The 27267-nt window shown below is 42.1% G+C and overlaps 1 protein-coding gene and 1 long non-coding RNA gene across 4 annotated transcripts; one reads left to right on the top strand and one right to left on the bottom strand.

Annotated features, from left to right (window-relative positions):
* Positions 1 to 256: 256 nt before the first annotated feature.
* Positions 257 to 17155, bottom strand: LOC133488253 (uncharacterized). Of its 3 annotated transcripts, none has more exons than XR_009791591.1 (3): positions 17097 to 17155; positions 14987 to 15243; positions 257 to 1290 (listed from the first exon to the last, which is right to left on the bottom strand). It is a non-coding gene; the product is annotated as an uncharacterized LOC133488253 (long non-coding RNA). The 3 variants fall into 3 exon arrangements; XR_009791590.1 differs by lacking the exon at positions 257 to 1290 and adding an exon at positions 2701 to 3002 and having other exon boundaries at positions 15050 to 15243; XR_009791589.1 differs by lacking the exon at positions 257 to 1290 and adding an exon at positions 2701 to 3002.
* On the top strand, positions 6231 to 25764 carry slc7a14a (solute carrier family 7 member 14a). The gene is given in 11 exon segments (XM_061795893.1): positions 6231 to 6497; positions 13665 to 14089; positions 14924 to 14973; positions 14975 to 15161; positions 17826 to 18043; positions 18690 to 18836; positions 20020 to 20228; positions 21090 to 21237; positions 22060 to 22546; positions 23448 to 23684; positions 24878 to 25764. Coding segments are annotated over 10 exon segments (2262 nt in total). The 5' UTR covers positions 6231 to 6497; positions 13665 to 13782; the 3' UTR covers positions 25150 to 25764.
* The last annotated feature ends 1503 nt before the right edge of the window (positions 25765 to 27267 follow it).

The raw sequence follows: 27267 nt of genomic DNA on the forward strand, positions 1-27267 counted from the left end.
GACGATCCGCCTCATCTGGCTCCAGTTTGAACCGGCTGATTTGATCCCGGCTGCGGACACACTCGCGCTGGCCAAAGATCGGATACTTCCTGTCGTCTTCCGTCACTCGAGCCCGTGCTCGGACATGTTCATCACTTCCTGCCGCGTAATCCAATCAACCGCTGCCCTTTATCAGATTAGTCAAATCACAACTGGATCTGCACTCAATTCTCAAAAGGTCATCCGCCCTCCACCTTCTTTTTTTTTTTTTTTTTTTTGAGTTTTATTGATGCCTCTTTGTTAGTCAGCATCATGACGCAAAAGCGATCATAAATATAACACAAATGTCGCTACATACTAACACAAATACTACTCGATAACAGAAACACTGCTCAATAATGCAAAAAAAATTACTCCTAGTAACGCAAAAACTACTCAATTAAAACAATTATTCAATAACACAAGATACTCGATACTAACGCAAATGCTACTCTTTAACAGAAAAACTACTCAATTATGCAAACAATTACTCGATAACACAAACTGATAATGCAAAATCTACTTGATAGCACAAAACTACTTAAAACAAAATTACTCAATAACACAAGCTACTCGATACTAACACAAATGCTACTCGATAACAGAAAAACTACTCAATAATAATGCAAACAATTACTCGATAAAACAAACTAATTGATACTAATGCAAAAACTACTTGGTAATAACGCAAAACCACTTAAGACAAAAAATACTCAATAACACAAGCTACTCAATACTAACACAAATGGTACTCGATTAACAGAAAAACTACACAATAATGCAAACAATTACTCGATAAAACATGTTTGTTGAGATTCACAAAATTAAAATCATCTGTTTCGAATGTGAACTTTGACCCCCACCCCCTTTCCAGAGTCCATTCTTCTGACCTCGGGGGCGTCTTTTTCCTGTCTACGAGAGGGCTAATTGGCACTCAGACAGATTTTACAGACTTTTGGCCATCCCGTCGTTAACCGCCGTTGTTTGGCAATTTCAACTCAATCTCATTTTGTCAAATTTCCCAAAACATTTTTACAAATCCATTTTCTCGCAATGACTTCTTGGGGCATGAAAAAAAAAAGACATTTATTCAAGGAGGAAGTGACGAAAACTTCTCAATGAGTCACGCTGACCGGCAAAAGCCTCCCCGCCGCTCGGCCACGTCCAAATGAACACGCCGGAGGTTTGTGGGTGTGGACGTGTGGGATGATGCACGTCTGACCTCGGCTGGATTTCCTGGATGGGTAAACAACTCCTACGCTTTAGCTGAAACTGAAAAGGCACACTGGCAATGTAGTGACACATTCAAACAAGGGTGGGTCAACCTTCCCCCCCCCCCCCCCACAAGAGCCACATTTGATTTTTTTTTTCTAACAGGCAGATGAGCCAGGTCAAGGTTCAATGTGTCAAAATAATTCATTTAAAACAATAAATTGCTACATATGTATGTAAATTTCTTTTATATTTTGTGTAATTGATTGATATATGAAAATATGTTCATCAAATGTGTATTCATTTTAATTTGACATTATATACAATTAATTGGATTATAGCATCCAATTATTTAATCAAAAAGTAAATGACTTTTTATTAAATTATTTAAAAACAAATTAAACTGTTTCATGAAAATAATGCTAAATGTATAAGTAAAAATATGTAAAAAATGTTTTACATTTTGTATGTAATTATTTGCTATGCATAAATTCACCATTTAATGAAATAAATGAAAAAAACAATTATGTAAAATATCTTATTTGACTGATAGTTTATTTACGATTAATAAATCGGCCATTTTTTAATAAAAAGTACAAAAATGTTACATTTACAAATAAAATACAAAAATGATAAATGTACTGTATATATAAAATATTTGATGACTGTTTATTTTATTTATAATAAATAAATTACCCAATTCTTCAATAACATTTATACAAAATGCTTTTGAAATTTTATTTTACCATTTTTATTTTATTGTTCACAATACATTAATCAACAAAGTAATGGAATTAATGGAAATGCAAAAAAAAGTAATGCTACTTGATAAAATAATACAAGAATATTAACCTGACCGTATATATAAAATTGTTTATTTTACAAATATTTTCATGTTATTATTTACAATAAACAATCCATTTTTAATTAGATAAATGGATACTCGTAATCATACCCAACCAGTTTTATGAGAGAGAGTAAAAAGCAGTTCAAATAATGCAACAAATATGACAGATCATGTAAATGCTCGGTGAAGGACGGAGCAGGCCAGAATTTGCCCTCACCCGCGTTTGAGTGTGTTCAAGATAAGGAAACGTGGAGGGGGAAGGCATCAACAACAGCGTTTAATAAAGCAGGCCTCCATTGACCATCTCTATGGTGATCTCCGTTTGTGTGTGTGTGTGCGTGTGTGTGTGCACGTTTCTCGTTCCCATGAGCCCGATGTGCAAATGTCAGCCTCATCTTTTATAGGTGAGCCATTAATTGCTTCCACTTACTGTAAAAGAGGAGCCGCACTCAAGCGTCTGTCTCTCTCTCTCTCTTTTTTTTTTTTTTTTTTTTTTTTTTTTTTAATAAATACACTACACCAAACAATAGTAATGTTATTATAGATTCCTCTTTAAGGAATTAGAAATAATCCATTGTGGAATGCATTTTCATAGGAAATACTTCCTCCCCCCCCCCACAAGCCTCGTCATAATCCTGCCGCTAATTCAACATAATGACAAAATGCCATAGGATGTCTATTTCTTTTTTAACGTTTCTACCCAAACTTTCATGATCCGTGTAACAGAATGGAACGTAACTGCATATTTATGAGCAACGATCTAGGATTTTATTTTTCAGGCCATATCGCACCGCTCTTGCTAGCTTTCCAAACAATCCTCGCTTTCCGATTGGTCCCGTCTTTGCGTCTGTCTCCACGGTTGCCGTTGGCCATCCCATAATGCTCTGCAGGTGTTCATTTGACGGAGGCGGTCATTAGCGCTGCGCTGCTTGACAGCACACAAACAAAACAAAGGTCAAGGAATATGCTAAGTCCACAAGCTAAATAATCGCGAGAAGGTAATGACAATAACACCGCTAGCTGCGCGCCGGCCGGTGGGATGATTCAAACAAATATGATGATGATGACAATAATAATGTGTTCAATGAATTGATTTCTACAATGATCTCCGAGGGTTGGATGCACATTGACCGTTGTGTGACAGTAAATCTTTGGGTTAAACCCACTAATATTCTTGGATTGTTGCGGATCGATTGTAAATGTCGTTATGTATTGTTAACATGGAGAGGAAAAGAACCCATTAGGTGCACAATTTTGAAAGAAAAGGAGGCGAAACGGGCAATTTGGGTATGTATGCATGAACACAGCTTTCTTTTTAATAACTGTCATATGTTGTTATTTTATCTCATGTAACTTTTATTAGTATATTGTCTTGTAATGACTCTTTTATAAGCAGGGTTGCTAGTACCGCCATCTCGGTACCATTCACACAGGACAGCTAGTCGCCACTGTGTATTCATCTATTAATTAATCAATTATTCTATTAATTCATCTATTTAATCTACCTGAAACATGGGCTGTCGGGTCGTTGTGGAAATACGAGTCAGTTAATTCAATTTGACCAATTAAGGCTTTATTCAGCCTTCCTATTACGTGAACAGGCCGTGCTTCGTGTTCCGGAATAACGCATGCAAGTGTAGATCACATTGGATTGATGCCCCTGCGAAGGGTCAGCCGTGCCCCGTGGCCCCCTGAGCACATCACACAGGAATGCATTATGGGTAGCGGCACTCGGGTCGCACAGCTGTCTCTCCGCCCAGGGCGCGTGGGTGCTCGCCAGTCACAACGCTCAAAGCGTCACGCCACATTTAGCGCGGCGCCACGGTGGCCGCACACACGTCCGCAGCGCTACACCGCTAGCAAGCGACACGGTCATTAGCATCAGAAGTCGTTTTGAAATAAGTATTATGTCAATAGTGGGATTAAACGTATTGGTAAATTTATTGCAATGCAATTGCAGGACACTTCCGTCAGTCTTTGTGCATGTAAAACGGTATGAATTCACTTGCATGTACCCGCAGGTACACACCCCTAGGACTCTTTCACTGGGTGTGGGGTCACACACTTACTGCAACAAATAACTCATGAATATGCAAATCGCTTGTGTATCCCCTCAATTATACTCTCGTCCTGTAGACTTTTAGAATTGACATAATTAATGCCACCACAGTTGTACAGCCGGGTTCGCGACCCTTGTCCTCCATGCTTCTTCTCCTGTCCTTGTCCTGTTCTATCTTGTCCTGTCCTTGTCCTGTCCTTCCCTCACAGGGAGTAGCACTACAGCCCCATGCAAAACTCATATTAAACGTTTCATTGTTGTACATAACGTAATGATTTACTTCTCTCATTCCGTTTACAATTAGTGCTTTGTCTTTTGTCTTTGTTTCTCTCTCCCTTCCAGAAATTTTATGTATGTGGTGTCTGTTCGACTGATCAAGTCGGATTCTCAATAAACCTCAATTATAATACCACAGCGGAAGCTTAAAAACTCCAATGTGACACAGTAAAACTGTTCCGGCATAAAAGGGATACAGATTTTCCATTCTGCTTGACCTAACAGCTGAACAGGACCAAAAAAAAAAAAAAAAAAAAAAAAAATGCTAACATTTTTTGTTCATTGCCAATTAGGCACTAATATTGTTCACTCATGTTCATATAAATGTAGTAACATTCGGCACAAAAAGCCACATTCTGAATTATTCTTAATACTTGGAGAAAATTGCTGCTTGTTTTGTTCCTGACGCTTTGTTTGATTTCCTCCTTACATTCTTTCATGTAGCTTCTCTGCAAATAATGTGTATGTGGTGTATGTGTGTGGCTTCAACAGCTAATCATAACGCATTCGTGTGATGAATATTTGACAAGGAAAGCCTCCGAGGACTCTGACGGGCGCCGCCTTCGCCGATGAATATCTCCTCGCGCCTTGATGCGGATAAACATCAATCGTGTGGACCCCCCACCCCCAAAGCCAAAATGTTAGCGGCCGCCGCCCACCCCCCACTTGTGACCTTTCGCATCCACTCGGCAGGTTATTTGTTGCCACGGCGACTCGTGTTAGCCTATTGATGCCCACCGGTGTTGAAAAGCAATCATAATGTAGCCTCTACCATGATGTGGTATGCTTTGGATTATGGCTGTTCATTTCCATCTTTGTACTTGGCGATGAGTCACTTGTCCAAATGCTAGAATATTTGAGCCCTTGAAAATTGATATGAAATGTTGTCATTCATGAGACTTTAGTAGCATTTTTTTTTACAAAAAAAGTACTGTAGTTTTTTTTTGTCGGATGCCTTCGTTCAAAGCTAACTCGTTGCTAATGTTTATGTGCACAAAAAAAATTTGAATGCAAAAAATGTCTTGTTTTTTGCTTGCTCAGAGAAAAGAGTTGAGTATTTAGAAGCTTTTTGTACAAAATGTCATTGTCAGTCGATTTGTCTTTCAAAGCCAATTCATTGCTATATTGTTTACACACAATCTAAAGTTCTTATGAGAATGCATTAGAATTTCGTACAAAAAGTACTGTCATTCATTTTAAAAAATCATTAATGAAGGTATTAATCAAAATTATTTTGTAAAAATATTTTTGTATTTTGAGTCATCCATTTGAATAATTGGTATATATACTGGAAATAATCAATTATATTTAAATTAATGATAATACGCATAAAAAAAAAAAAAAAAAAAAAAAGTCCTTTACGTTGCCTGCGTTATTCACAAAGCAGAAGGTGGCACGCCTCGCTCCAGATCCGCACCGCAATTGGTCGATTTCTCGCCTTCGCCCGCGCCCCGCCCTTGCGCAAAGTTTCTTGTCGCGCGTCGAAGTCATCCTCGGCGTCATTCCGCTCGCCGCCAAACATTCGGCGACCAAAACAAAGCCCGCTGGGGCGCTTGAACGCGTTTACGAGGCGCCACAAGACCGCAAATCGCCTCACATCCGCTGCAGCGGATGAGAAAAATAAATAAATAAAATCGCCACGCACACACGCGCGCGCGCTCAAACAGCTTCGTGAATGATTTAAGCTTTTTGCATCATCGTCCCCTCCCTCCCGTGCCCTCCTCCTCCTCCTCCTCCTCCCTCCTCTTCCTCCAGCCCAGAGATGCTGCTGCTGATGCGGGCATCGTTTCATCCAGCCGTGCCGCAGTGAGTCCTCCTCCTCCTCCTCCTCTTCCTCCTCTTCTTCTCCGACCATCTTCTTTTCACTTTTTTGCCCCTCCCCTTTACCTCTAATCCTCCTTTCATTGTTGGGGGGAATCCGCTAAAGGTGATGCTGCAGCTGGCTCGTTGTCGTCCTCCCCATCAGCACCATCAGCCGGCCAGGCGCGCCTCACCTTGACCGGACAGGAGGCGCAAGAGCGGCGGCGTTGGAGTGAGGGAAGACGGGGGTGCCACCTTTCTTTCTTTTTTTTTTTTTGCACAGGGGTGAGTTGAATGTATACGTCTATCTCGCCATTTAACCATCTACCTACCGAATCCGGCTTTCTATCCATCCACGTGACATCGTGTGTCACAGCGCAGAAGTGGGCTAATCCCTCAAGAGATGGCCACAGCTCTCTCTCTCTCTCTCTCTCTCTCCTCCTCCCTCCATCCCGCCTGCTTGTAAGCAGACGTCTGCAGCCGCGCCACAGGTACGACTAAAAACGGCAACTGCAAAACAGGCGGTTAGCACGTCTGACGCACAGTTCTCAGGTTCTGGCTTCGATTTTCCACTTTGTACAGTTTCCTCGGGCTTTTGTGTGTTCCCGATAGTCTACCACTTTTTTTTTTTTTTTTTCCTGACCGGACACACATGATGATTGGCCGATGTGTCAAACCGCCACAATGTGGCGCCAACTACTGGTGAGGAGGACTTATTCGATGCCAGATTTTTTTTTTGGGGGGGGGGGGGGGGGGTTGGGGATGGCTGGCATCAGCAGCCTTCACGAGTACCCGATACCTCGAAAAGACGCCCGATACCGATACCCATGAGTACTCGCCCAGCCATATTTTTGTCTTTCCGCTTTCCAAAGACATGCATCAATAGGTGTTTGTATGTGTCCTGTGATTGGCTGGCGGCAGTCATCTGGGATAGGCTCCTCCTCTTCCTCCCCCCCCCCCCCCCCCCCCCAAATTGATAGAAGTGTGGATGGTTCTTCCGACAAATTAGTTCACTGGTGAGGATTAGCGGTAAAGAAAATTGATGGCTCAACCTTCCTTTTTATTCTGGTTTCAAGACTGTAGTAAGGTTTCAAATTAGGGTTCCAAGACAAGGCTTTCAAACATAGCGTTGAGTTAAATTAGGGTTTTTGAAATTGGATTAAAGTTTCAAATTGAGGGTAAATGCCAGGGTGAGAGTTTGAAAAAAGCCTTTGGATTTCAATACGAGGCTTTCAAATGAGGGTCGGAAGCCAGGAAGGAATAGGGTTTCAAACAAGCACTTGGGTTTTTAATTTGCCTTTCTAATTAAAGTCTCTCATTTGGATTAAGACTTCAAAAGAGGTTTTGAAGCCAAAGTTCAGGTTTCAAATTCAGGGCTGTAGACAAGAGTTTTAAATTAAGTTAAACAAGGGGTTGGGTTTCTAATTAGGGTTTCAAGACAGGGCTAGGGGTTTCCCATTAAGGTCTCAAACTTGGATTAAGGTTTCAAGTTAGGGGTTGAAGCCAAGGTTAGAGTTTTAAATTGGGGGTTTGAGACACGGTCTTCAGTTGAGGGTTCAAAGCCAGGCACAAGGTTGGGTTTCTAATTGACTGGGATTCAGGTTTCAAATTAGGGTTTCACTATTATGATGATGATGATTATTATGGATAAGAACGTATCAGTCAGACGTCACATTTGCTGACGAGGAAGTCAGAAAAACAAAAACGTGAGCGAGTGGAAGCTGAGGATTACGCAACAGCCAAATTTAGCAACAGCAGATTGCGCGCACACACACACGCACACACAGTCCCCGAAGACATCCTCACATCGGAGTGCACATGCTGGTGTGTGTAGCTTAGCTAGCTAATGTTGCGGTACACGTTTCACACTAGCGTATTTCTTCAAATAGTAGCCCCCCCCCCCCACACCCCTGCCATTGTAATTGTGGTTGATGCCGTGCCACAATTAGTGTGTCCACAACTAATTAACACCTCACTGTTCCCATAAAGTAAAACAAAATAAAAACAATAATGCACATTAAGTTTCATGGTATCGGTTCATAGACGCAATCATAAGGCGTTAACCACTGATCCCGTTTGGACTCTGTTGCTAACCAAAACAGCAACACCTACCTTTCAAATTTTTGGGTTAATAAATAGGGTTTCAAGGCTGGATTAAGATTTCAAATGAGAGCTGGAAGCCAGAGTTGTTAGGTTTTAAGCAAGGGTATGATTTTGAATATTGAATATTGACAACCCCCGCCCACAGTTTAGATGTGATGTCACTGACTCACTCACTGTACAATGTAGCTGTGACACACACACACACACACACACACACACACACACACACACACACACACCTTAATAGGCTATTCATAAATGGTTGTCTGGCTGCCAAGCTCCACGCCATTGTCTGTGTTAGCATTGACGTCAACTAAAGGCTAATGCCATCCACTTTACACACATACGCGCACACACCCACACCACACACACACACACACGCACAACTCAGTTCATACATGCTGTACATACAAAGCAACGGCCCTATGAATGTCAATGTTTACATTACGTGTGTACATGAAATGATATGTTGTTTGTGCGCGCATGTGAATGGGCAGACAGACGTTTACATTGTGTGTGTACTGGAGATGAATGGAAATACATGTTAACGTGTGTGTGCGTGTGACTGTGTGTGTGTTATAATAGTTGTGTTGTATTATATTGCGTGTGTATCCAATTGCCAGACCAATGTACTGCATATGTACAAACCCCAACTCCAATCAAGTTGGGACATTGTGTAAAACAAACACAAACAGAATACAATGATTTGAAAATCCTTTTTAAACATTATTCAATTAAATAAACTAAAAAAGACAAGATATTTCATGTTCAAACTGATAAACATTTTTGTGTTGTTTTTTTGTGTGCAAATATTCACTCATTTTGAATTCGATGCCTGCAAAAATGCTGAGACAGGACCATGTTTACCACTGTGATTCATAACCTTTCCTTTTAACAACACTCAATAAGCATTTGGGAACTGAGGACACTAATTGATGAAGCTTTGTAGGTGGAATTCTTTCCCATTCTTGCTTGATGTACAACTTCAGTTGCTCAACAGTCCGGGGTCTTTGTTGTGGTATTGTGACAGTTCTGGACTGCTGGCAGGCCAGTCGAGCACTCGCACTCATTTACTATGAAGCCACATTATTGTAACGTGCAGAATGTGGCTTGGCATCATCTTGCTGAAATAAGCAGGGATGTCCCTGAAAAAGGGTTTGCTTGGATGGCAGCATATGTTGCTCCAAAACCTGCATGTACCTTTCAGCATTAATGGTGCCTTCGCAGATGTGCAAGTTACCCATGCCATGGGCACTAATGCACCCCCATACCATCACAGATGCTGGCTTTTGAACTTTGCGCTGATAACAATCCGGATGGTTCTTTTCCTCTTTGGCCCAAAGGACATCGTGTCCATAATTTCCGAAAAAAATTGAAATGTGGCCTCTTCAGACCACGGCACACTTTTCCATTTTGAGTCACTCCATCTCAGAAGCGTTTGGGCCCAGAGAAGCCGGCCGGCGGCGTTTTTGGGTGTTGTTGATATACGTCTTTCGCTTTGCATGGTAGACTTTTAAACTGCATTTGTAGCTGTAGCAACAAACTACGTTAACTGACGATGATTGTCTGAAGTGTTTCTTAGTCCATGTGGCAATATCCTTTACACAATGATGGTGGTTTTTAAAGCGGTGCCTGAGGGATTGAAGGTCACGGGCTTTCAATGTTGGTTTTCAGCCTTGCCGCTTACGTGCAGAGATTTCTCCAGATTCTTTGAATCCTTTGATGATATTATGGACCGCAGAGGATGAAATCCCTAAATTCCTTGCAAAATTATGGTGAGAAATGTTCTTATTAGTCTGTTTTTCCATGCAGTTGTTCAAAGTGGTGAACCTCGCTTGTGATCAACTGAGCCTTTCGGGGATTTTCCTTTTATACCCAATCGTGACACTCACCTGTTTCCAATTAACCTGTTCACATGTGGAATGTCCCAAACGGGTTTTTTTTTTTTTTGGCGCATTCCTCAACTTTCCCAATCTTTTGTTGCCCATGTCCCAGCTTTTTTGGAATGTGTTGCAGGCATCAAATTCAAAATGCAAATTTTTTTGCATAAGAAACAACAAATCAGTATGAACATTTGATGTGTTGTTTTTGTTATACATTCAATTGAATACAGGTTGAAAAAGATTTGCAAATCATTGTATTGTTTTTATTTACATTTTTCACATCCATACTTGTAAATGAGTAGACATTAGTATTTTCCCAACCGTGTCGTAAAGCTTCTCCAAAAGAGATGTGATCATAAAAATAGACCAGTTAGTCACGGAAGCTGGACGGTGGAACCTGTTGTTGTTGTTGTTTTTCTTATTTGTTGTTTTATTTATGATGCCATCTGAACACACTTCCATTTGATGCAAGCGTACGCTGTTGTGTCTTATTTATGCTGGCATGCGGGCACACTTCCAGTCGCTGCAGGCCCCGCGCTGCGGTCGCATTAGTGCCACGAAGATGGGACGCCAGGCAGACTGGCCGGTGAATCACTGCAGCAGTGTACGCGCGCGCGTGTGTGTGTGAACCAACACTTTTCATCTCCATACGCAGAAGCCAAAGCAGAAAGGCCGTCAATTCTTGGTTTTATGGCGCCTCAGCCATTAGCGTCCTTGTTTACATTCGCATTCAAAAATCGACTTGGTGCACTGAAATGTGTGATGGGATAAAGACTGAATTTGTGCATTAGAAAGTGATTAGTGGCACTTGACGACTGGCGTATGAAATGGGTATGCATCTGGCCTTACGCATACGCAAATGCACAAATACGCACACTGTGAATACACTTCTACCCTCGCTATATCGCGGTTCACCTATTGCGGATTCAGTCCATTATGGATTTTATGACTGACTACTACTACTAAATCCATTCATCGTTAGCGGGGCCCCCTGTTCCGCTCTCTCGAACCGCCGTCTGTCTTTCCTCTCGCATGCAACCTGGTCTGTCCAATCACATAAACTGAAGGTCTATTCACAGACACCAGCAGAGTTTTTACTCTCCAGATGACGTACGCCCTAATTGGGTTATTCAGACGCCGAGTTAGAAGAAACCGGAGGTGGGGGGGAGGCAGACCGGAGTCTTAGTCACGGCTGATTAGACGACACGACTGACAGGTCGCTCGTCTGGAGAGGAAACCGAAGATGGCTTTCGACGATCGATCAACAACGGCGCCGTCGTCCTCCATTGGTCTCGCTATACCAGAGACGTGCAGCACACGCGCTACCGGACGAACGCCATGTGAAGGAGGGCCTTTTGATTGCTTGTTATTTGTTCATAAGCACTACTATGAGTTGAACTTCTTCTAAATCTCAGACAAACTAATGGATTGCGACACAAGGTTGCGCTTCGAGGTTTTATTTGGAAAAATGTCCTGTTTGAGAGTAGGGCCGAATGGCACATGACCAGAGAGAGCCAATCACTAACAACTTTAGAAGGAGGAAGTGATGTTTAAAAAAAAAAAAAAAAACAGCTTTTGGAGCCATTTTTCAAATGCAACTAAAATTGTAATCGTGGAAATTTCCATAAGCAACTGTAATTTAATCACATTCTCACCCAGTATTCTAACGGATGACAGTTTCATAAATGTTGCAATTGAATTATGTAAGTCCCATTCACAACTACGTACAATTCAGAGTCTTCAATGACTAACAGTGTTCGGGATAGGGGCCGAAAATGCTAGCCCCTCTCCGGTGATTACACACTGCGATACATTGATATTGCTCTGTTTTGTCCCTCCCTTGTAATTGACACTTTGTTGGCGTTATGGAGATAATCCTCCCCGTTTTGTGCTGAACGCAAGGCCAACCTTTATCCTCGCTGTTGGCAAAGCGTGAAGTAGATGGAACACCTGCTGCCTGCCTGCCCACAACGCTTTGTGTCACCTTGTTTGGGCCACGTATGACTGTTCAAACACGCACACGAGCGCACCGACTTCGCCCTCCTCCATCACTGCACTGACTATTTCCTGGAAATTGCCTCTTATTCCTCAACACAGACCCCAACTCAACCTCCTCCCTGCGTTTAACTGAATTAGAAATCTGCCTCAGGGCTACAAAACAAATGTTTGCGTGGCAGACAAAATGGAGTGCTCAAATTATAATGGCAACCATCGCCGAAGTGGTTGTTATTACAGCCGAGTGGCGACGTGGGCGTGCGGCTCGTTGGCAAGTGTTTGCTCGCCAGACTCGGTGAGTTAAGTGAAGAGAGCAGACCACACCTGCAATTTGGTGGTAGTGGCCCTCTCTTTTCAACGTCAAGCGTTAGATGAATACCATTGAGAATCCGGGGGGGGGGGGGGGGGGGGGGGGGAAATCCACACCAGTTTTTACATTGACACGAAATTGGGTGGACGATGTCCATCATAACAGGACGCATGAAAAAGTCTCAAGTGAACAGGAAGTTGCCCATTTCAAAACAAGACCGTACAAAACTGATTATTAGGCAGAGTTTGAACATGAACAAAAACACGACTGAAATAATGATTCAACTCAAATGTATTGCACGTACACTGTAAATGTTAAATAGAAATTGTACCTAAAGAAAATTTAAAGCCAAACTAAAAACAGCTAAATCCCTGAAAGATTAAATGCAAATATATTGTACTAAAAAGTTAAATACAATTGAACTGTATTTAGGTAGTGATTGGCGTACCACTAGAGGGAGCTCGCATACAACTAGTGGTAATGCACCCAAACGAGCCCCAATCGGTAGCAAAGAGCCCAGACAGACTAATGGTGCTAAATGAAACTTTTTTTTTTTTTTTTTTGCCTACGTCTTCTAACGTGACTTCGAACTTTAATGATCTTTTCAAGGATTCGATAAGAAAAAAGGAGGTGAAAAAACAAGTAGCCCTCGACACCACACATAATTGTGTGGGGACGCGTATATCGTAACAGGACATGAAATAGTTTCATGGAGCCGTGCCAACATTGGACGAAGAAGTGGGCCATTTTGGTTTGAAGCAGCTTATTTGGGGCAAATTCCAGGACTTGTACAATACTTCGACAAATTCCTACTAGGGAATTTACCCGAATGAGTTTCATTCGGCAGCGGGCATCGTAGACAGATGGGCAAGCTCCCCCCCCCCGCGTCATCTAAGGTGGGTGGACCACGGCGTCAAAGTTTGATGTTTATTTTGAAGAGTCACCATGAAAAAACAGATGAACAGTTTCACCAATCTATCCAAAAGTTCTCTCATGACTGGATGCACCAAAAAGTCAACGGGACCCATACTTGAAATTGAATGGGAAGTTGGCCAATTTGGTTTGAAAGATTCCCGTTTGGCTTAAATTATACCCTTGTTGGAATTCAAGAATGATGAATGATTTTGCATTTGAAAAAATTATTATTATTTTTTTTTTTAGGTGATATCTCACCATGCGGGGACCAAGAATCCAGTGAACGAGAACCAAGACAACACAGTGATCTCATCTACAGAATAAATTCCTTCCACATCTCTTCTCGGCCTACAAAAGGGTCGGCATGAGCGGCCTGGCAGGCAAACTGGACCCCCGGCGGGTCCAATGGGGCGCCACGTGGCGCACCTTTACGTCCCGCGTCTTGAGAACCAAGCCCGTGGAGTCCATGCTGGACTCGGCCACGTCGGGCACGGGCCCGCACGGCACCCGGCTGGCCCGCGTGCTGTCCACGGTGGACCTGGTGTCCCTCGGCGTGGGCAGCTGCGTGGGCACGGGAATGTACGTGGTGTCGGGCCTGGTCGCCAAAGAGATGGCCGGCCCCGGCGTCATCGTGTCCTTCATCATCGCCGCCGTGGCCTCCATTTTGTCAGGTAAGAGAGTCACTCTCTTTTTAGCCTGCCTACTCAGTCCAATCCAATACAGACACTCTCTAATTTACCAACGAGTTACCGGTATGTTCCAGAAGGCCAACTAATCAGAAGAAGGAATCATGCTGATGTCATCAAGGGGGCTGGCCATGGGAAAGCAGTCCCATAGCTAATTTAGTTGACGTTCCATTGCCAGCACTAATGATTCTGAAGGCCCTGGGCAGTTTAGATTGACATGGCAACACATGGAGGCTGAAATCTGATTGGACCAAAGAAAAAAGAAAAAAAGAAAAAATCCAACATCGACGTACAGTATTGGAAAGAGTGCAGCCAATAGAAACCCTGCGAAATGAGGCAAATAGACTGTTGGCAATAAAGCTACAATTTCATGGAAAAAATATTCAAATTGTAGTTGGAAATTTGGGTCAGTGCTTCACCACTGACAAAAAAACAACTGTCAAACAAAAGTCGCTATGCTAATGTGTAAAACGGAATACCATCGACGGGCGAACGGAGGTTAGCATCAAGTTGCGGCAATTATAAACCTTGGAAGAACTGCTACTTTAACACAAACGGAGCAGCAACCCATACAAACAGCGCATGCAACAAAATTCACAAAATTCTGTGAGGTCGGACAACGGAGCTTACTGGAGCTACTGGGTTGCGGCAAAATGTACAGTAGTACACTTAAGGCGCGCAATTCAAAATTTGGACTGATAAAAATGTTTTTATAACTAACATGAAAGCGTTGTTTTTTTCCCCCCTGAATGTTTGAAAATTTAACGTTCATGAGTGGGGGAGTGCATGTCCGAACTTCGACTCTCTCCCATGTGGCAGGAGTGTGTTACGCAGAGTTCGGCGTGCGCGTGCCAAAGACCACCGGCTCAGGCTTACACGTACAGCTACGTGACGGTGGGCGAGTGCGTGGCCTTCTTCATCGGCTGGAACCTGATCCTGGAGTACCTGATCGGCACGGCGGCGGGCGCCTCGGCACTCAGCAGCATGGCCGACTCGCTGGCCAACCACAGCATCAGCGGCTTCATGACGACGCACATCGGAACGCTCAACGGCTTTGGTGAGTCGATGCGTTCTCATGGAGGCGAGTGACATAAGCTGGTTTCACAGAAGATCCTGAAAAATAGCTGCCTCACAGCCAGCTACGCAAAAAAAAACGAAAAAAAACAGCGAAGCAGTGAGGGATCCTGGTTAAAGTAAGCCATTTTAAACTAAAAAAGCGTTTTGTGAAGGGAAAATGCGCCCGCTGTCTTTTACGTTGTTTTGACTAAATGTGTGACCCCAAAAAACGACGACCAGGACTTAAACAGGGGACGATAGATAGTTTTCAAATTGTCAAGATTTTTTATTTGTCGGACAGTGACATGTCTTTATTTTGGAATAGTACAAGGACTAAGGATTCGTTTTCTGATTTGTCATTCATTCATCAACGTCAACGTGATAAGCGAATGGTTATTTAGACAGCGAGTCTGACTGCTAATAATACTCAAAATTCATATATTCTCTATCCTCTATGAAAAATGACTAATATTATAGCAAATTACTGAGCAGTAGTAGTAGAAGTCAATTCTTCTTTGTTTGTGTCTGCATGACTGTATTATAGAGTACTGCCTCCCAGTGGCCAAGGCGAGGCGACAATTTTTGACTGTTCAAATCCGGTGCAAAAAAATGTTTAAACACTGAAACATTACTCACAGGTATACACTGTATCTCTGTGATCTTCATGAAATAATTTGAAATTGTTTATTTGTATTTGCATATGCAAACTGTATTTAGCGTTAACGTTTTACTGTAAGTTTATTTTAGTTGCACATGAGCAAATGAATAAATGAGCAGCGCAATAACACGCAAGAAGCATATTAGAAGGACAGCAGACACGACAGACGCAATCGTTTTCCAGATGGTCAAATGAGTAGGGAGCGCTTCATGTTTTTTAATTGCGAAACTGAAGAATGCGCTGTCATGAGGCGGCTCGGTCGCCTGGCAACACGCATATTGCATCACCTGAGCTCGGCCCGGCTCCCTTCGACTGTGAAGCGCCGGAACACCCGCCATCGCGTTGAAAACGACCACGCAAGCAACGTTTGGCCGGTAGAAAATTATTTTCTCTCTTCTCGGATGTTTCGATTCGTCAACTGGAATACAAACGTACAAATTTGTCGTTTGTTTTTCAGCGGGTAGACGTGGAAGAGGGTCTTGCCCAGCTAATTGTGAAATTCAGGTTGGTAAACCACAGCAATGAGTAACAGATCCCTATAGATGGCAGCGTTGCATCACTTTAAATGTGAGATCAGGACAGGCTCTTTTTCTCCACTTTATGGTCAGAAACCGCCATTTTTGGTGAAACCGACCCTTGTTATAGTGCTGATTACTAAAGAACGAAAAAAGCTAGGAACAAACTTTTTTTCTCTGGTGGAAAAAAAGGCCTCTCTACGTTGGTAGGTTATGTGCTTATATTGCTTTGAAATATCAGTCAAAATGAAAAAGGTCTAAAAGGTCTGACAATATTGGGAACTCTGCTTTCAAAACGGATTGACGGTGAACAAGTTCAGAGATCGTCTGATCATTGCACGGGCCACTTAGAAGCGTCGTTATTTTTGCTGCATTTTCATGACGACCTAATATTGACCCAGAAGTTGTTAAAAACCAATCAAATATACTGTACAGGGGTGATTTTTATATCATTATAAAACATGGTCCACGAAAGTTGCGTTGAGCTCGGCTCGCCATGCCTCTTGAGCTGTGCTAAGCTAAAGCACGTGCTAGTCTACAGCATGTGCTAAGCTACAGTACATGCTAGGCTAAAGCATGTGCTAGGTTACAGCATGTGCTAGGCTACAGCATGTGCAAAGCTACAGCATGTGCTAGGCTACAGCATGTGCTAGGCTACAGCATGTGCTAGGCTAAAGAATGTGATCAGTTCAAGTCGTGCTAGCAGGAAATTCTTAGTCCATACTCAACAATGGCACCATAATAATATATTTAGTGTGTTTACCAGATGACGCTGAGGTTTACTGGCCTGAGAGGTGCAGGGATGTTCCACAGTCAACTGGGAAAGCGGTACCGGACTAAACCAAAGCATTTTATAGCAAAGGTGACCAGGGCCGTACCATGTTTGGGCGAGGACAAAGGGGGAGGTTTTGCTTAGCTTGCCGTTAAATGCGTTTTGACAGGCTACAACCATCTAAATTTATGATGCCATAATGGTTTAACGTCATTCTAGCAAATATATATATTTGTGTTCCAAATTATTAGTTATTTGTTTGGATGATCGATTTGTCAACAGGCGGAGCTTGTTAAGTGTTGAAGCTTTTTTTACATTTTCATTTCGCTGCTTGGCAGACTTGAAAGCAGTACTAATTGTTTTTTCAGTAATTCATTTAGTCATTTTTGCAGGCCATTTTTCTTTTTTTGAACACCGAATTATTATTATTATTATTATTATTATTATGACAGCTGGGATAGGCTCCAGCACCCCCGCGACCCTAGTGAGGAGAAGCGGCTCAGAAAATGGATGGATTATTATTACAGGACACCAAATTCCCAGCTTCCTTCTTAAATCAACAGTTTCTTTGATGGATGGTTTTAAACGCGTTTAATGAATTCAAGTTAAATCATTTCAAAGTACCCCGTTACATCCTTCAGAATTCCTTGATGTGGCCCTCGGAGGAAAAAGTTGTAATTTGGATTTTTTTTTGGATGTTCTTTTTGTTCTCCTCATTAGGTAAAGGAGAGCAGTCGTATCCGGACCTCGTGGCGCTGCTCATCGCGCTGCTGGTGACGGTGATCGTGGCACTGGGGGTGAAGAACTCGGTGGGCTTCAACAACGCGCTGAACGTCATCAACCTGCTGGTGTGGCTCTTCATGATGGTGGCCGGGCTCTTCTTCGTCAACGGGGACAACTGGGACCACGGCAGGTTCCTGCCCTTCGGCTGGTCGGGGGTGCGTAAGCGCGAGGGTCCAAACACAGCTGAGAATTAGAATTGTTTTTGTTAATTGGCATACGTCGATGCAGGTTAGTCAGGCAACTACACAGCCAAATGGTTTTATTTTATTTTATTTGCATACAATGATTAAAAGTAAGTTGACAGAGAGATTGTTTTTTATTTTTTTTTATTATTTTTTTTAATTTTGTACAGTATATATATATTTTTTGCATTTTGTACTCCCCCTCCCAGTGAGTTAGAAAGGCAGCTAGTGCATTTTATTTTTCAAAATGTGTTAGTCAGAATTAGTTACAATTTTTGTTATATTTTAGTTTTTTTCATATGTAGATGCAGGCCAGGTTAAAGGTAGTTTAGCCAGGCAAATAAACAGCCAAAATGTGCTTCGATTTGATTTTATGTAAAAAAAAACAAAAAAACAGAACAGGTTGAAACTGAGTGAGCAAAGATCTTTTATTTTTGTTTCCACCTTTTGTTTCCACCTATTAAAATGTTCAAGTCCATATTTATTTTATTTTTAAAATTATTTATATGACGTAAAATAAGTATTTTTATTAAGATTTTTCATTTAAAAATATTTTGCATGATCGAATTTGATTTTGAAAGGCAATTTTTATTTTGAATGTACTTTGGTCTTGCCGCAGGTGTTGCAAGGCGCCGCCACCTGCTTCTACGCCTTCATCGGCTTCGACATCATCGCCACGACGGGCGAGGAAGCCAAAAGTCCCAACACGTCCATCCCGTACGCCATCACCGCCTCGCTGGTCACGTGCCTCACGGCGTACGTGTCGGTAGGTTGCCGCGGAAACCGCACCCACACAGCCTACCGGACGCCGCGCTACAACTCGCGGCGTCTTTGTGAGCTTAGTTTGTTATTCTGACTTGTTGGGAGATGGTTGCTCGGGGCAACGGCTGCCTCTGAAGAAAGTTCTTGTGAGGCTAAATCCAATAAACTGCATCCAGTGCAGGTTATTCATTTTTTAAAATTTCTTTTCTATATGCTTGTGTCTTTCGTCAGCATGTTAGCAGTATTACGCTTGTATTCGCAGCTGATTAGAGACCTCAAGCTACAGCGGACAGAGAGGAACTCTTGAACTGGTTTTATTATCATGATGTTTAAAAAAATATATATCATTTAAATAAAAAAAGACTTATATATTAACATTAAACCCTAAAACAATATAATGCTACTTAGGTAAGTAACCCTACTTTACATAAGACAACTACGAAAATTAATTAATTAATGCAATTCAATATTTAGTAATATCATGATAGCATTTTTATCGAATCGGTTGTCATTTTGAGTTTACTCTGTAAATTGATTGTTTATGAAATATAATCAAATTTAATTTTGACACCCTAGTGAGGATAAGTGATTCAGAAATGGATGGATGGATGAATAATATACTTGAAAATGTATTGATACGTTATTATTATTATTATTATTAAACTCTGAAAGGAAACACCATTTTTAAAAGTGCTTGATGCACGCGAAATGCTCAAATTCAGATTCAGTCGATTTCCTTCAACTAAAATGACATTTGATGTCATTTAAAATGGACTAAAATTGACACCAAATTAATGATATAACTGAAATTGAAATTGAAATTTTAACAACAATTTGAATAATTTAAAAACATCATAATTGACCAGTTTTAATCCCTCAAGGGAAATCAAATGGACACTAAAATGTGTTTTTTTAATCAACATTTAGATAATAATATACACCAATTTTATTCCAACTAATGGATCCTTGTTCATCTGTCTATGACCGCAACGTATAATGACAGGCAGAAAAATGTATTAATTAGATGGCGGAAGACACAATCAAACTTTTGCCATTCATACAACACAATCCAGTTAGATGAAATGGTTATATATAATCTTTGTGACACTTTAGCTGCGATTTTCCTAATGTCAAATATGAGCCTTGGCTGAATGGAACATTCATGATATTTCTTTTTCCCCCCGCAGGTGTCCGTCATCCTGACCCTGATGGTCCCGTACGACGAGATCGACGCCGACGCGCCCCTGATGGAGATGTTCGGCGCGCACGGCTGCATGTTCGCCAAGTACATCGTGGCGGTGGGCTCCATCGCCGGCCTCACCGTCTCGCTGCTGGGCTCGCTCTTCCCCATGCCCAGGATCATCTACGCCATGGCGGGCGACGGCCTGCTCTTCAAGTCAGTCCCTCGTACGCTCTCCGGAGACGTCTCGTTTTTTGGACTACGTCTGCGAGCCGTAGCTTGGGCGTCCGCTAAAATAATTTGCAAGAAACGAGGATGTGGCATTATTTAATAAAACAAAAAGTGAATACCGTCCATGTAGGGATTAGCGTTCCAATTAAATCAATTATTTCTCCTACATTAGCTTTGGGACAATTATAAGCGCTGATATGATTGTGACGTATCATTACTGCATGAATAAAGTCTTTTCTTTTTATTTTTTTTTTTTTTTTTACTAAAAGCGCATTATTACAGGAATAAAGTCACTTTTTTTTTTTAATGCGTTTTTTTCCAGAATAATATTTTTTACGAGAATCTTTGATATGACTTTTGCCCTTCGTTAATCTTTCATATCATAATATTACTATTTTAGCTTGGGAAAACACAACTTTCTTGTAAGATTACGACTTTTGATCCTGACAAAATGGAACTTTGCACCAAATCGTGAAAATCCACGAGTAACTGTAGCTACTTTTTGTCTAAATAAAGCTCCTCCACTTACTTCCACTTTGTTCCTTGTTAGCAAAATGCTACAAAATGGCACCAAAGCACCACTTTTATTGCTTTGACCTGAGCACAAAAACAAGCGTTTTTCAGCAAATACAGGAGGACAGGTCCCAAAAATAAAAATCAGGGACTCGGTGATTTCGCGAATGTCGAACCACGAATATTCGGGGGTTCACTGCACGCGTGGTAGTCATGGTTAATTTTATGAGGGGGGTCTCGGCCTTGGATCCAAAATGTTTGCCAAGCCCTGGTTTATACCTCCTGGAGGAACCTGTCGTTCAATGTTTTGCACGCGTGTGTGATTGCACACAGGTTCTTGGCCCACGTGTCGTCCTTCACGGAGACCCCCGCTGTGGCGTGCGTGGTGTCGGGCTTCCTGGCGGCGCTCTTGTCCCTGCTCGTCAGCCTCAGAGACCTCATCGAGATGATGTCCATCGGCACGCTGCTGGCCTACACTCTGGTGTGTACGAGACCGACAAACGTCTTCATCGAGTCATAACATTTTTACCGTCATGCCGCACCTTCAAGCAATGACCAAAACTCAAATGTTCACACAACTTTCTCGTAATTGTGCTTTAAATTTGTACTAATCGAATAATATCTGGAAATTGGCAAAATGACTAAATGGCAGACTTTCTGTGTCATTTCAGGCATGGGTACTTGAGACTTTTTTGTGGCTCTACTTATGATGGACATGCCTACCAAATTTCATGGTGCTAATTGAAAGTTGCTTGAGGGGCTGAATTTTCTTTAAAAGTAGTCCAGAAGGCACTTGAGAAGCAAAATAGCCACTTCAAACCAAAATGGCTGACTTCCTGTATCTTTTCAAGCATGGCTTCCTGAGACTTTTCTTTTCGGGGGGGGTCTACTCATGATAGACACGCCTACCAAATTTCATGGTGTAATTGAAGCTAGCTTGAGGGGCTGAATTTTTTAAAAAAGTCGTCTCGAAGGCACTACAGAGCCAGTTCAAACCGCTGCCCTCAGTCTCCTCTTGGATAAAATGTCTTTCATTCCAGGCGATGCCTTCAATGCCAGATGGATTTTGTAGTTTCCTACACTACTGTTGGTCATAAATTCTGAAAATAAACACACGTTAATGTTAGCATATCCTGCGGGCAGTTCCTTAGCAGCATCCAACTCCGCAGTGTCCACGCTCTCACTGCCCTACGTCACCTCCTGGATAAAATGTGTTTCATTCCGAGCGATGCGTTTCACCGAGCGTGGATTTTGCAGTTTCCTGCCGCCAAAGTGACGGAAAACATGTCGTGTACTTCTCCAGGTGAGCCTGTGCGTGCTCCTGCTGCGTTACCAGCCCGAGGGCGACATCCACGGCTTCGTCAACTTCCTGTCGGAGGAGCAGAACGTCAAGAGGAAGGAAGGCGTCCTGGCCGAGTGTGAGAAGGACGCCCGCTCGCCGGGCCGCGACGACACCGACGAGTCCACCAACACGTGCGGCGCCAAGAACCTGCCGTCGCTGGGCGACAACGAGATGCTGATCGGCAAGCCCGACAAGAACGCCTACGCCATCGGGCACCCAAACTACGGCACCGTGGACATGGGCAGCGGTATCGAGGCAGAGGAGTCGGAGGGCGGCGTGACGCGGCGGCTCAAGAAACTGCTGGGGCCCCGCTACTACACCCTGAGGATTCGACTAGGACTACCGGGGAAGATGGACCGGCCCACCGCCGCCACGGGGAAGACGGTCACCGTGTGTGTGCTGCTGCTCTTCGTCTTCATGTTCGCTTTCTGCTCCTTCATCATATTTGGTAAGGACATTCTCATCGGAGTCGTCTGCCAGCAGGGTTGCTAGCGGCTAACTCGGCTTTTTAGGTTGCTAAGCTCATTTTCCTGGCTGAAAAACTGACTTTCCTCACTATGCGTATTTACGTAGCTGGTCACAGTGAAATTAGTGAATCACTTAAACGACAATGGAGAGCGCGAACCTCGGCCGGGAGACTTGCTAGCGGCTAACAAGCGGGATTCTCTTTTTTTTAATCTGAAGCTCTTTTTTCAGGGCGGATTACAATAACTCGCTAGATTTCCAGAGTAAAGTTGAAATTACATTTTTTTTTCGACTTTTACATTGTTAGTTTTTCTTTTCTCATGATGTTTCTTCTATAAAACAACAATATTGTATTACGAATATTACTCATAAGCCCCAGACAACTTAGCTCCTAGGATCATTGGGACACACAAACCCCTCCGCCCCGATACGGTGACGGCTTCCAGGAGGGGGAGATCCTGCCCCAAGTGGCGGAATTCAAATATCTCGGGGTCTTGTTCACGAGTGAGGGAAGAACGGAAAGGGAGATCGACAGGCGGATCGGTGCGGCGTCTGCAGTGATGCGGACTTTGTATCGGTCCGTTGTGGTGAAGAAGGAGCTAAGCCGGGTTGAAATATTATGGGTTTTTTTTTGGGGTGGGGAAAAATTAAGAATTGTGACTTTTCCTTGTAATTTTCATCTAGAAAATAACATTTCATATCCCAAAAAATATAAGTCATAATTTCTAGAATAAAGATGAAATCTAACATTTTTTGTCAGAAAATGTGTTTATTTAAAATTCATTCAAGACCTTTGACTTTTTTCTTGTAATATTCCAGCTACGGTTCCTCGCTAAGTAACTCAGTAACTAACCAAGTAAGGACGTGTTTTTGACGTCGTGCAGGCGCGAGCAACATCGCGGCCGGTCGCTGGTGGGCTCTGCTCCTCGTCATCCTGCTGCCGGCGGTCCTGGCCCTGCTGGTGGTCGTCATCCTGCAGCAGCCCGAGAACCCCAAGCGGCTGCCCTACATGGCGCCCTGCGTGCCCTTCGTGCCCGCCTCCGCCATGCTGGTCAACATCTACCTCATGCTCAAGCTGTCCGCCATCACCTGGATACGATTCTCCATTTGGTGTCTCGTGGGTCAGTCAACTTGTTTGCTTAAATGTGTGCCGGCTTTTATATATATATATATATTATTAAGTGCTATTTTTTAAATATATTTAAGTGCTATAGAGAGGACGAAAACATTAAATTCTGAAAATAATTTTGGTAGTATTAGTAGTAATTATTCTAATAATTATGACTTTATTCTCGGAACTTAATGACATTATTAAATGCTATTTTATGTTAATCTTTCAAGAAAAAACAATCCAAGACAAAATGTAGCATTTTAATTTTATCATGGAAATACTGTATAATACGTTATATACAATGTTTTAAAAAATATTTTGTTATATATTGAATTTAAAGATAAGTGCCATTATACGATTATACTCGTTAGCATCTATGCACTTCACTAGTAGTACTAGTAGTGTGCAGATGTAGGGAGATGAAGGAGCCTACTAGTACATGACACATGCCTACGAGTTGGGGCTAGTAGTGTTACTAGTGCAGCACTTGTGAGGTTTAGTTGCATACGAGTAGTCGGAAATTTTTTTTTATAAGACACAATTGTTCTACTAGTGCCTGACTCATGCCTACTAGTTGGATCGAGTAGTGTTGCTAATTCAGCACGGTATTTTACTAGTAAGCGTTAATTGCGCACGAGAAGTCAAAAGTGGTGCTGGCAGTCGAAAAAGTTCTTAGTCCGACAGTCACACAGTCGTTCTACTAGCGCGTGACTCATTGCTACTTCAGAATCAGAATCATCTTTATTTGCCAAGTACGTCGAAAAACACACAAGGAATTTGTCTCTGGTAGTTGTTTTACTAATGCAGCACAGTAGTCTACTAGTGAGGTTTAATCGCATACCAGTAGGCCAAAAGAACGGGATGGACGAGTACCGACAGCAGGTATCCGTATCGGTCCGTTACCGGCCTTATTTCCAGGTATCGGGTACTCGTGAAGGCTGCCGATATCAGCCACTGATACTTGAAGCCATAAATATGACATGCAGTAAGTCCTCCTCGCCACTAGTTGGCGCTACGCATTGGCAAATCCTCATATAGTTCAGAAAGAAAGAAAGGTCTTTGTTCTCAATTATATGTCATCGTGTTAGTGGTATCAGTACTCGGTATTGGCGAGTACTCAGGAGTGAGTAGTTATCGGACTGGTTATCGGTATCGAAACTCCCTTTGGATGTGGAATAACTGCACTTCCCGTTCGCGCGGCAGGCGTGCTGATCTACTTCGGCTACGGCATGTGGAACAGCACCTTGGAGATCAGGGCCCGCGAGAACGAGGCGCACGCCTCCACCTACCGACGCTACGACCAAGGCGTGGACGAGGGCTTCTGCGGCTTCGACGACGACTTCGACCCGCCGGCCGAGGTCACGTCGTCGGGCCCGGAGGGCAGAGCGCCGCGGGCCCGGCCGGAGAGCGACGGGACGCCCGTTCGGAGGCCGTGCGCCGCCCCAGAGGAGGAGGAGGACCCCGTGGATTTCTGAATTTTCCCCGTTTTTTTTCTTGGGACCGTCTTGAGCGCCGGGCGTTGGGCGGGCGAGCGGTCGGCGGGTACGCGTGCATGCCAGCATGTGGGCGGGTTGCTGTTTGTGTGTGCGGACTCCGTGGGCAAAATCGACCCCCCTTGCTACGTCCTTCGCGGTTTCGGCCCCTGATAGCAAAGTGTAGACGTAGCGGAGAGATAAGCGGGCGGGCGTGATGCAACCCCGCAGATCGGAACGCTCGCTTCGCTAGTCAGCGGCGACGACGACAAGTCAGCACGTCTTTTTAACGTAAGAAATATGTTCATAAAAAATAAAAATCTTTTAAAAAAAACGTCTCACCCAGGGCTGGGCATTTGATTGGTAAATTGGACAAATTGTATGAATTTGTAGAAAAGAAAAAAAGAGAGAAAATAGCATATTTTAAATGTTACTTTAGGAATAAATTAATAATTCAGGTTTGTTATTTATGGTATATTTACAATTAATGAAATTATAATTAATTCACCAATTTAAACAATAAATTACAATAAATCAATTGACAAATGATTTAATGACACGATTGAATATAAGAATATATAGATTCATTAATACATATTAATTAACCAGTTTTAAGAACAAGATAATTCATGTTCATTGTTTTGTTTTATTATTTAGAATTCATTCATTTGTAATTATTTAACCAAATATTTAGTGTATTTGTAATTTTTTTTTTTTTTACTATTATTGTGTATTTTATTAGTTATAATAATAAATTGTGAGATAAATTTATGCAAAATTAGATACAAAAGTAACTGATACATTTTAATTAATTTTAGAAGTAAAATAATTTGTACTGTTTTTTAAAATATTTATAAATAATTGAAATACAATTAATTAAGCAATTATTTGATTTAAAAAAATAAATGTACTGCAAATGCTTTCTTTTTTTCACTGTAGTTCAATCTTTAATTGATTATTTAAAATAAATCGATAAACTATTTAATGAGATGAACGAATAAAATAAATAAATATATTTTAACTAGCCAATTTAGGGGAAAAATAATGGTTACTCCTTTTTATCTAAATATGTAAAATTAATTCAATTATATTTAAATTAGAAAAGTTAAATGTATACAGAAACATATGAATATGTTTTTACTTGATTATTTACAATAAATTGATTAACCAATTATTTAATTAAATACTTTTGAATTCTGTATGTCTAATTGTTTATTTCACTGGTATTGTTCATGTTAGAAAATGCTTCATGAGATCAATAAAAAAATGGAATCGGAAGATGGCTTTGGGAAGAAAGGGCAAAATGAATGCAACAAATATCGCAGGAGTCTCTAATGTTGTCAAGTTTATTTAGCTGGGTGATATGAAAGAAAGAATATTTTGCCCAGCCCTGCTTTATCCCAAAGGAGCAAAAGGCAAGAACAGCAGGCTTCGACGTTCTCACACTTTGTACTCGGACTTTGCTTGCGATTGTGCCTTCATGTTCCGTGTCGGGATGTTTTTGGTTTGTTTTTTTCACTTACCGTTTGTTCCCGTTGAGTTCGATGTGTCGCCGTTTGTTCCGTTCTGCATGTTGCGCTCGCTTCCTAACAAAAAAAAAGAAGACGACGTTTTATTGAAAACTTGATGTCACTGGGTTTTTTGGTCCTTTCCGGTCTTTTGTGTGTGCATGCCTTTTGTGAGATACTGTACACTTCTTGATGCTTCCTGGTTGCATTTTTGCATCACCACCACTTCAACTCCTTCACAAGCGTTTACGCTTGGGTTTGTGACACAAAGAACAATTCTTGTCCACACACCACGGTCACGGGTATTCTCAAAAGAGCTCGAAATGGATCACAATGTGTTTATATTGTTTTGGGGGAGTTACTCCCTTCAGGTATCATCATTAATTGGTAAACTGCGAACTCTGTGGGGTTTAAATCTGGGGATTGGTTAGACCAGTTGAAAACTTTCCACTACTTACCGCCGTTTAACTCCTACTGCAGTCGTAAAGTCATAATTGCTGTCAATATTGTAATGAAAACACTCCTAAGCTAAAAATATAAATCTACAGTGGTGCCTTGAGATACGAGTGACTCGACTTACGATACGTTTTTCTCGATACGAGCTGTCGTTCGG

This window comes from Phyllopteryx taeniolatus, chromosome 13 (genome assembly GCF_024500385.1).
Source record: "Phyllopteryx taeniolatus isolate TA_2022b chromosome 13, UOR_Ptae_1.2, whole genome shotgun sequence".
Lineage (NCBI taxonomy): Eukaryota > Metazoa > Chordata > Actinopteri > Syngnathiformes > Syngnathidae > Phyllopteryx > Phyllopteryx taeniolatus.